At 41.8% G+C, this 11758-nt stretch overlaps 1 protein-coding gene and 1 long non-coding RNA gene across 3 annotated transcripts in view; both read right to left on the reverse strand.

Annotated features, from left to right (window-relative positions):
- Nucleotides 1-7416, reverse strand: part of LOC116379494 (uncharacterized) — an 11593-nt gene extending 4177 nt beyond the window's left edge. Inside the window, exons 1-2 of one of the 2 annotated variants that reach the window (XR_004212429.1) lie at nt 7277-7416; nt 330-4438 (exon numbers count right to left, since the gene is read on the reverse strand). This is a non-coding gene — a long non-coding RNA (uncharacterized LOC116379494). Of the gene's footprint in view, nt 1-329 lie in introns of both variants that reach the window. The other variant, XR_004212432.1, reaches the window with a different exon arrangement.
- A 3603-nt stretch (nt 7417-11019) lies between these two features.
- LOC116397199 (cystatin-like) lies at nt 11020-11758 on the reverse strand. The gene is made up of 3 exons (XM_031872430.1): nt 11479-11758; nt 11299-11406; nt 11020-11156 (listed from the first exon to the last, which is right to left on the reverse strand). Exons 1-3 carry the CDS (start codon nt 11686-11688, stop codon nt 11067-11069), a joined length of 408 nt encoding a protein of 135 aa, XP_031728290.1. The 5' UTR covers nt 11689-11758; the 3' UTR covers nt 11020-11066.

The following is an 11758-nucleotide window of genomic DNA, read 5'->3' on the forward strand; positions in this document are numbered from 1 at the left end:
CCCCCCCCCCCCCCCCCCCCCCCAACCTGTCGCCCGACACTTTACCATAGAAATCATGCAACACTGCTATTAAGGAAGAATATAAGATTATTCTACTCGTGTGATATCATCTTCAGTAGAGGCTCACCTTTCAGGCAAACATTTCAAGGCTGTCCAAGTTGAACGCTTTTGCAAACAATAGCTGTGCTTGTAATCCACACAATTTGAATTTTCAAAAAGAAACATGCAAAACAGGTGTCTGTAAATACTTTAATAAGAGTAACTATGAATGCATTTGTAATGTAATACGTTTAATGGCCAAATAAATAAATAAACCAAAATGATCTTACGTTGTATTCTGCCTACAGCAGTCTTGGGTGTCAAGAGCTCTGCTTTTAACTTGAAAAGAAAGAGCAGAACAGCCAGAGAGCTGAAAGGAAAGGGAGCAAAGACAGAGGAATGAAATGGTCAATCTAAACTGATACTGGTGACCACTCAATAGAGCCTTTGCTTTACAGACTATGAATAAGTCCATGACAAAATAATATTTTAGCAAATAATGCTACTCAAACCCCACATTTTACCATTTATGGTACGGTGAAAGCATGGGAAGGTCAAAATACTGCTGCACATCACTGGTCTGACACTGACAACCTATTCAAATTGTTGTCTTCAGTTACAAATTCGTTTTTACGCTTTACTGGCTTCCACATATAGCTCTGAACAATAAAATAATGATATCACCAAATGAACTTTAGTCTCCATCCTTTCACAGTGTTGTCTGCGCCGTTAGCTGTCATCTAATGTTAAGAGCAAAAAACGACCTTTGTGCCCAATAGCTTTAGCACTTCATTAAGGGCCAGGACCTTCGCTGTACAAGCAATTGTCTTCCTCGAACAAAAAGACTGAGGCATTGTATCAGTTGGAGGTAAATTTATCAAAGGAGGCCGATACAATACACAGAGCAGCCCAAATTATGAAACAGGTCTGTAAGGGGCCTCCTGGTGAGCCATATTGTAATGTGTGTTGATGGTCCAGTTTGGACTGAATGACATGTGGTGAGATTTAGATAGAAAACAGTGTGTGAGAGTGAATACAGAGAAATGCAATGTGCATGTACAATGTATGAGTCTGTAAATCTGAGTGCATGTTCAGCATGGTGTGCAAGGCTTGTGTGAGGTCGGGGTTGCGTTTGCGTATACGAAGCCATGCTGAGAAACACAGGCAACCCATAGACCTCTTAGAGGTGCACACTGGCTAAAAACAATTGGGATCTCCATGAACTGATGTGACATGTGTATTTGTTCCAGCTTTCCCGTTAGAGGAGAGGTGAAAGGAAAAAAACTGCACTGAGGGAAAGAGGGATAGTAGGATGAGGAGGGGGCACAATGTCTTTGAGTAAAAGGCAGCAAGTAATTGATGCCACGTCAACTATAAGGACAATGAGACGCACATGAAAACAGATAGAATGTGTATCATATGAAACTGAAGTGAAAATGTTTCAGAGTTTGGATTGATTGTGTTTTTTGTCAGTGGTCGTACGCAGTTATAAACCAGGATTACTAAACTTAATAGCTGCAACAAGTGGTCGATTGTTTGACCGACAGAAAATTCATCAGCAAATCAATTGTTAAAGCAAAAAAATACAAAACAATTTCTGGTTCCAACCTCTCCTATGGGAGGATTCGCCGTTTTTCTCATTTATATCACAGTGAAGAGATTATCTTTGGTTTTTGGACTGTTGGTTGGACAAAACAAGATATTTAGAGACATCATCTTGGACATTTTCAAATATTTTTGAAATATTTTTGACATTTTACAGTCATGTGATTTCACAGTGAATAATCAAGAAAATAATCAGCAGCATAGACTAGTTACTTCATATAAAACACTTCTCGATAGTACTATGGAGACCTGTTTTGATTTGCCATCCGTTCGGTGTGGGACTGGCTGCCATTTAGCCCCTGCATTGCAGTCTCAGATGAAATGGGCCGGTAGCACATCAGACTACTGGCTGTCCTGACCATATTTACATCCCATCTCAGTTATTGGACACATAATTCCCCCACACATCTCTTCAATCTTATATCACCCACACACACAAACACGCGGCTGACTACAATTATAATTGCATATGCCCCAGTGTATCAGCCACCCGAGCAATTTTCTGCCATTTAAATGTGAATTTATGTCTCATGTAAATGAGTCGATTTAGGCCCAATGGACAACTGGCCTGTTCCAAGGGAACATTATGTTATCGGCCTTTGGTCATTTCATGGTCCCTGTTCATTACCTTGATTTAACAAACGGCACCGGCACTGAATGAGGCCTTGCTATCTCATCAACTTCTCCCCTTACCCAAATACAGTATCACCAAATGATATATAAAGTAAAATCTTATTTTTTCAAAGCTTAATAGGGAACAATAGAATATCACCTCTATTCTCTTAAACATGGGTCACAGTTATAAAATAGTTCTCGAAATGAAACTTAAATATATTCAGTTCCCGTAATATGATTATTTAAGTCTTGTAAAAATATTGAATTTCAGCAATCTTTATAATCAATTTGCCTTATAAATTTGATACAAAGCTTCTGCTCCTTTGTTAGCTGAAGGAAAACACCACAGTTTTAATAGTGAGGGAACTTACACTGTATCATTGTGTGTATTAACTTCTGTATGTACTGTATGCTTATGAAGGCATTCACAATGTTAGCACATGGCTCACCGTGAGCAACAGGGATGTATACTTTCAAACTTGCAGATCCGACAAAAGCAGAAGGAACTTCGGTCATATCTAATCTTATAGTCGCTTATTAAGGTCTGCTGAATTATGGGTTTGTGGTTAAGTCATTACTTAAGTATGTAGTTTCACACTTTCATAAATGAGGCTGTAAGATTATTTTATGTTTCTTTAAATGACATATTTTCAATAGTGAGGATAAAACCCTTGACAAAACATTGTAATGAATGCATGTTTCACAGGGCCAGTTATTGGTTGTTTTATTGGCCGCATCACAACATAGCAAGCAGTAACATGTGACCTTTACAAAGAGCATTTCTTGACAACCCAGGCACTGCATCACTTCAGTAAGACCCCAAACACATCTGCAGGTGTCTTAATAGACACTTTACAATACAGCTAAACGTTTCATTCATTTGATAATCTTTTCTCTATTTTATTTTCTACTACTCGATAGATACCTTAATGAATAGTTTTAGAGAGACAGACACATGGTAAGTTGTCTACTTAATTCAGGAGATAAATATGAAGTGAACCTTTCAGCTGATCAAACTGTCTGAAAGACAGGACCTTGACCGCATGAAAAATCACCTGCTCTTATCACAACAACAACCAGTCCACCTGCTGATTATCACACGCGCTCTCCAAAACCGTAGCCCTCAGCATACTCGTGTCTTATCCAAAGCCCAAGGTCTCAACGTTCATCTATCAAATACAGCTGGCTTTTGCCCATACCATAGAGCTATAGTTAACTGCTTTGTTTGACGAAGTGTTCTTTTAAAATGTTCTACATAATTCAAAACGGCAAATGAGGGAGTTTTATGAGATAATATAAATTACCTAATAAGATATACAAAATGGTAAAATACATAGGAAGAATGTACCTATTGACAATATTGGTGAAACATAAGGACAAAAGAAAAGAGTAGTTCATATTGGGTGAGGTGCACGCAGCGTTCTTTAACAACTGACATCAGGTACATGCAGGGAAACAAGATGTCAAGCAGGCATGGAGAAGTCTTGTTGTGAGACTAATAAAAGGCTCACAGTAGTTGCAGCAAGGGAAGGGCCTTCAATAACCTATGTTGTACTTATACCGTTATTTTAAGACAGTGTAGAAACCACAAACATTACGGACTTCCCCCTTTGCACATTTTACTGCGACTAGAGAATCAAATCCTAATAGAAACTGTGTACAATATATAGGGCTGATTTATAAGTTGCACTATAAAACTTCACCTCTCGTCAGTTTAAAAAGACATGGCAGCGCACAAATGTGTTGCTTGAGTTACGGTGCAGGGTAAAGACAAAGTCCAGAAAAATGCAGTGTTGCAGGTAAAATGCTGTGTAATTCCAGCCCAGAGAAAGGACTTGAGGGACCAGGAAAAGAGCAATGCGGCTCACCATGCATTTGTGATTGATGGTCTCTCTCTGTGCAATAGCTGACTGAGCAACATGTACATCTCTCTTGTTCACACATTTAATGGCATGCACAAGTCCTATAGCGTGCCGAGTTTAACATGTCCACAACCCATATATGTAATGTGCGTGTGGAGCCTTCCTTAAAGTAATACACATCAGGACCGTCGTGGTGGTTAATTTGGCGGAAGAACATACCTTGTAGCTACGACATCCTCGTTTGGAGTCAGACCGGGGATCTTTGTGCATGTCTTATTTCATCCCCTGCTCCCTCCCATCGTTTCTTGCACCGTGCACTGTTGAATAAAAAATAAAAAAAATATTAAATTCCTTAAGGACTGTGCATAATATACATGCCTGTGTACTGTGTTGGTATTATGCATCAGCAATACTGCATAGTGTATGATCATATTTTTAGAACCCCAATCTTTGATCCTGTCATGTCTCTGTTGTCTGGTGCCAAGACATGTCTGGTCTGGCTTGTGGCCAGGCTGGGCTGGTCGCCACCACGGCCCCAGCAGCCTAGCAGGCAGGCCTAGCTTAATGCTGACACATCGCTAACATCAGCCAGGGAGAGAAGACCTCTGGGAGAAGCTGAAACATCAGCGCCGCACCATTTCAGATTTACAAGGAGGGACACACTTTCTCATCTGCGGTAGAATTTAAGAAAATGTCACAGTATCTTTGTAGGAGATTATTTTAATAGCACCCCTTAAAATGGGGGAATAATTACATGTATTTAAAGAAACCTGTGAGGCCGAGACAATGTATGTTAGCACGAGATTGTGGAAAGGAACTAACGAGGCCACACCTATACAAATAAACCTATGATCACTTCACATTCAGCCTTTAATAAAATAATGATTACTATTTTTTCCCTTACAAGAAAAACTAATTTTCAGTGTTTCACATTCAATGCAGCATGGTATTAAGGGTGTAGCATGCAAGAGAAACAAACACATATAGCCAGTTCACATATAGCCAGTCCACATAGTCCATATATTGGAAAAATTAGTACAGTTATTGAAATTAGTTATATAAAAACAAAAGTATCATATCAATGTTTTTTTAGCATAAACAAACACTTAAGGCAGTAATAAAAAGATAACAGAAAGCCTGATTCCTGCAAAGAGTATGTTTTCTTTTTTACAGGCACTGGAAATCGGCTGAGCAGCGTATTCATTTATAAACGTAGATGGCATTTACAAACATTACTCAGGATATTATTCAAACGTCTGCATAATGAAGTGTGTTAAAATTACACAAAGAAAGGTTACAAACAGTATTGCAAAAGCGCAAACAAAAACTGACATTGCACAGCCTCTTCACAATACCAATGCTATTTTTGTTCACTTTTTTTATGATCATAATGGCTGTCCTTTGTGTTTTAGCAAGCCATGCAAATGAGATTGGCAGAAACGAGCATGTGTCATCGATATGCACAGATACAACCAGGAGTGCCACTGATTGATGATGCAAACCTTCTCTCTATTGCCTTGTTTGTGACCTTTGACTCCTCACCCCTCAAGGGGTTAAACTTATTACCCTCTGACTCGTGTGACCTCTGCTGTGAAAGGAGCTAGATTGAAGGATGACCACAGCTTTGGTCCTATTGGCCGCTCTCTGACCAAACCGTGGCCAGAGGGCTGACCATCCAAACCCTAGAGGGATGTGACCCTGGCCCTGCCACACGCTCTGTGGATAATACTATTAACAGGTCAATATAAGCCTAAAAAAAGGGGGGGGGAGAACACTGCTTTAACCTAAAGGATGAGCAGAAGAAAAGGGATGAGGGGGAGATATTGTGGAAGGAACCGATTTTCAGGATGGATTTGGAGATTAATTGTCAGGTCTGTTTGAACAAATGGTCACCAATTTGATTTCCAAACAGGGATGTAATGCCCTGGACACAATTTGAATGCTACTGATAGACAATAAGAGTAGGACTGCCCTGAAAACTTCAACATTATTTTTAAAAAAAGATGGTCATTTACAGACTGTACGGTCATTATTATGTCCTGAGCAAACAACCAAAAGCTTGGACAGTGAACCAAATGTCCTGGGGTAGAAAAAACCAAAATAAGGCAAGCATTTTAGCCTAGTCATCCCTGTAAATATGTCACATCAAATGAAATGGCCAGTAAATGAAGACTTAAAACACATTTAGAACGTATGATTCTGTTGCATATAGAAATAAAATGCCCATAGTAAATATTTTCATCAACATATTAGAGCGTATTGCTCCTGTAATTCCATCTCTAGTATCAGCAGAAGAGGGGTGTATTGGGTGTTCACCAATACGGCACGTTACATGCAAGACATGTGCTCGCCCTCACTCACTCCACGTTACCGGATTATTAGCCATTTTTTTGCTGCCATCGCCCTTATTTCTCTCTAACCAAGCATATATTCTGGTTTGGCCTTTACTAATTATCTTTTCTGTGACACACAAATCACCTTTTTTATGATTAAAAAGAGTTTTTTTTCTACTGTAACAAAGTCTGGGTAATGTGTCGAGCATTAACCACCTGAAAAACTCTTCTCTGTCCATCTCCAACTCTTTCACACTCACCATCATCACTATCACACCCGAAAAAGCGTAAAACTTCACTTTCATTGTAAAAATGTATTTCTACTCGACTTGAGGAGACTGAAAGCCTCTACCCAAACATCATGAATACGCATATAAGAGGGTGTACACAGAGCATTCATAATGCGCTTTGTCTCCCTCCACCTTTAAGAGTTGAGCGCCAATAAAAATAATAAAATGCCAGACTAAACAATACAACAAGCGGCCAAAGCCACAACCCCCATAAAATTAGTTTTAAATGAAGCATTACAAGATAATAAAATTGAAGTGAAACACATGTAGCTAATAGCATCCACTCTACTAAAGTTGTCAGACCAGCGGCTACAGTAGAGCTTGTAAACAACCATGCAAGCATGCATTCAGTCTCACACAAACGCACATGTAATCTCACACAAACATATAAGCAGCAGCGGCTCACAGATTACTCCAAACAATGAAGAGAAGAAATCTTCGAGCGAAGAAGGAGAAAATAGCAAACCTAAGGAAACTGAAGAAGAATTGGGAAATGTGACGAAAAGGAGAAAGAAACAAATGGAAATAGTACCTTCTAAAGCATCCATGTGATGAGAGAAGGGTGGGACACCTGCAGAACCACGCATGGTCTATCCAGAGCTCTTCAGCGACTGCTCCCTCACGGAGCAGAGTGTGTGTATGAGCCAGAGAGAGAGCATGTGTGTGTGTGTGTGTGTGTGTGTGTGTGTGTGTCGGTGGCTGAGGGAGGGGATCCTACCCCTCCTCCTTAGGACTGTGCCTCCTTAACATGATGGAGGGGTAGGTGGGGCCACTGCAATAAAGCAAACACACACACACACACACACATATTTTTCTATGGTTGTTATGTCCTCGCTTCTCTCGCTCTTTCCCGCCTCCACACTTCAATCTTTCTGTCTCTTTCCAAGACTTGCTCTCAGCCTCGTTCCCTTGCAGACTTGCTCTCATTCCTCCTGCCTTGTCTGTCTGCAAGGCTCTTACACTCTCCCTCTACATTTCATCTCCCACCCCTCCCCACCCCTTGCCTCTATCTCGTCCTCTCTGACTGCACGGTGGTATTAACATGCTCCCATAAATCTGGAGAGGAGATGGGGCATATGCCCTTTCTGGCGGGTGGTCCACAACCTGCTAAACTCCTGGCGTGTGTCTGTGTGCATCCCGTCGGTCTCAGTTTCATGATAATACAGCACTAAGATTAAGCGGGACAGTCAGGGAGCATGGTGTGTTTGAGAGATGAAAAGAGAGGAGAGGGACAGCGGGAAAGGGAGAGGAGTGGTGCCACGATCAACAGCAGTGAAGCACACTTTTTTTTTTAAACCTTTTATAGTTCTTCTTGCTCTGGGTCTCTGTGCCACCACTCCTCCTCCTCCCCTCCACTCATCCGGCCACCAAACACAAATCCCATCTGATTCAGGGAGTAGCCATCCCTACATAAATCATTCCCTTATTCCATTGGCCGCATGTTACATTGAAAGTATTGATTTTCTCCCCCCAGCCTGCCGCAGCACTGATTGCAAGGAAACCCTTCACAACGGTCACAAACAGGAAGTGGAAAAACAAACCGCGGGTGTGTTTCGATTGACCACAATGGCGGCTCCTGAAGCTTTGGTCACAATACTGAAGACAGGAGATGTGTGCTTTGCTGTATAGCACACGAGGAAAACCCCAAGACAACATGTCAAATACAAGAAATAGCACAAGCACAAAGAACTAATCTGTAAAATGTAACGAGCCGTTCACAATGCTACTTCAACCGGGCAAATGTACAGCCACATAACCCTCAAAACAACCTGAAGCATCAGTACTACAATAGAAACAATTACAAACATCTGTATTCAATATTTACAAATCTGATTTCAGTCCAAAAGGACAACATCTTAAGCTGTAGCCACATTAAAGAACAAGTGTAATTTTGGAGCTTTAAAAAGAAGTAAACACGAAAACCTTTCAAAGGTGAGACAAAATAAAAGCAAATGAAACCGTAGTTTTAAATGAACCACTGTCCTTGGATTAAAACTGACCATCAGAGGAGTAAACGCTGCTGTTTCCATGGCAGCACAGCTGATGATACTTTGAACTCTGACCTTATACTCCTGCCTGTGCTCTGAAGCGGTGACCAAACCCAGGGTCAATCAAAAAGAAGGTCAGCAGGGGTCAAATGGTAATGACCTCTCTCTGGTTATGCAATCACATCATATCAGCCTCCTGCAAGTAGCATCTAAGCATCCTTCATCCTAACAAGAGCTTTGGACCTTCCAGGAGTATGTTATGGTGCTGCTTCTATATAATGAGATAGACTTTCACCTGTGTGACGATGCATAAACGATCAAGAGCAAAATATGAAACACCGCAATAACAAAACAACATAGCTACACGAGACATAGAGCATTTAAAATAGTGGATTACACTACATCGATGAGTTAATACGTCGATTTAATTAGTAGCAATTTTGTATTAACTTCAAGTATTCCTTTAGGAGCAACTATGATGAAATACAATATGTCACAGTGTTTTACTATAACTTGGGATTGACAAAGCGGGCAGTGATCATGGTTGGAGATACATATCTCAACACATGGTATGCACCAAAAGGCTTGACTAGGTACTGTTGTTGTGAAGCGGCACAGAAGTTACAAAGAAGAATGGTGTAATATTCAATAGCAACAGTTTTCCTGTAAGGTGCATTTGAAGGTATTCTTGATGTCTGAGATGAGTCAGCACAAAACAGAGAAGGATTTATTGACTGATGGGATAATAGAATAGTTCAATCCATCAACCATGAGCTATTCAAATCTGTCAAAACTACTGGATTTGTCTAAAGGATGCCATTAAAACCCATCCCAAGAGGAAGAGGGGATGATCTTTAAGAAAGGATGACACTGTCTTGGGGTAGAGCAACTGGGTTGGAAGAGAAGGGGGGAAGACAGATGAAGGGGTGGAGGGAATGATCAGAGGGGTGCCAGACACAAAGAGGCCAGGCCATGGCCGGTGGCACGCGATGGGCAGATTAACCAGCGTTTCCTCCCCTAACTGAAGCATTAGGACACCTGACTGAGTCCCGCCAATGGCAGCCAGCCAAGGATTTGTGGGGGGGGAGACAAGCTGGGGCTCGCCTTTCAACACTCAGGCTCTTCAACAACACAAAGAGGGGTGGGGTGGTGTTCGTGGGGGGGGAAAAAAAAATTGGGAGTGATGGGCTGGTGGCTTGGAGTTGGGAGGGGGGCTACAAGCCTTGCCCCTCACCATCTGCTGCCCAGGCTAAGTGAGGACAGGGGTAGGGCCAGAGTGTGGGGTGGCGTATGCGAGCGTGTGCACAGAAAAACACGTGTATCTGCGTGCACGCACCTGTTAGTGTGTCAGTGGGTGGGTGAGTGGAATGGCAGATGGACAGGGCATACTCCGGGCACCAGAGCTTCAATGTTAGTCATCCTACATTAAGGAGTAACCCCCTTCCCCCACATTCCTAACCCCTGCTACCTAATCCACAGCACCAGCCAATTCTTTATGTTTTGCTCAGTTTGATTAAGACATCCCTGATTAGAGACATTATGGGCTGGGTGGGTGAGAGGGGGATGTGTGTGTGTGTACCGCTTATCCATGCGGCAGTTTACTGTAATCAAAGCCAAACAGATGCAGCCCCACACCACTTAGCAATGTCTGCTATTTTAACAACTAAATCATATTTTTATCAGTCGCTAATCACACTTTTTACCATTTCCTTCTGTTGTTAAGTGATGCAAAAAATATGGTTAAGGAAAAACTCCTGAAATTGTGGTAGATCAAATAATATATGGCAGTATTGCCCCAAACAAACTACACACTTTTTTTTTGCTGTACATTATCAGTAAACCATCTATTCCGCCTGTGAAAAGAAAAAAAAGGGGGTCAGCGCAGCAGACAGTTCAGTCTTGCTGAGCAGTAATCTGAAAATGCCTGTAATCCTCCATGCCCAGCCCTTCTGGAGACCGTGGTTGTAGTGTGAAGAGGTGTAGCCTCGTCTCCATTTAGCAGCCATGTGTCTGACCAAGCTTGACACGCAACCAGAGCCTTACAGCTGCCAGGACACACAGAGATGAGGCACAGTAAAGCTGCCCCCGGTCACTCACTGGAATAATTATGCCATTTTACATGCCCTATACAACGCAGTGCGAGTGCAGGTCACTGAATTTATTCAACTCAGCGTTAGAACAAGTGGCATATCTGGGAGCCAATGAAATCACTTGTTTATGAACATAGAGGGTGTGGACAGTATATTAAAAAGCTCCATTTATGAAACACACACACACTAAAACACTGTTCAGTTAAAACGGTTTACTTGGCAACAGCAGCAATCAGAATAGCAGTCAATGATTATATGGGTGACACTTATTTAGAGTAAGTGCACGAGAATCTTCCCAAGGGATTTCTGTTACGACGAAGTGGCACTGAAGTTCCTGAAATAAACAGCAAATGAGTGCATCCTTTTAATTCCCACACCAACACATTGCACAGGGGCCAAGTAAGGAGCACATTTGTACTTGCATCGGGTTTAAGGGTGTCTTTTTTTGGGCGTTACGCGCCACAGCAAATACTTACCTTGGGGTTAAAGTGTAAAACACACGGTTCACTGTCAGCAGTGTAGATTCTCTTACACATTGTACGTCCCAGCAGCATGTCCATGATGTAGTTTATTCCCGCGACAACCTGCAGGAAACAGACTCATTATGGGAATAATGTTCATGGTATAAAATGCAGGACTCCGGGATTAAGTTTTACCTGCATTTTGGCCGATGTTATGTTCACAATTTTGTAAGCAAACTGCTCTTCTACGTTGGCTCTGTTGAATTCAAGCACAGCGAACTGGGCTGCCCTCAAAACCTTGGTGCTGTTTACCGGGACTTTGTGTGACCGACCGGTCATCGTGTTCCCGGCGTTTACGCAGCAACCGGAGGCAGCAAAAACGAAAATACAAAACCAGATGAACATCTTGAACCCAAAAAGTTGTTTCGTAGGAGCTAGTGAGGATCAAGATCGTCGGTTATAAATGGCTGAGGTC

Source organism: Anarrhichthys ocellatus, unplaced genomic scaffold (assembly GCF_004355925.1).
Source record: "Anarrhichthys ocellatus isolate YVR2014 unplaced genomic scaffold, GSC_Weel_1.0 scaffold3, whole genome shotgun sequence".
Lineage (NCBI taxonomy): Eukaryota > Metazoa > Chordata > Actinopteri > Perciformes > Anarhichadidae > Anarrhichthys > Anarrhichthys ocellatus.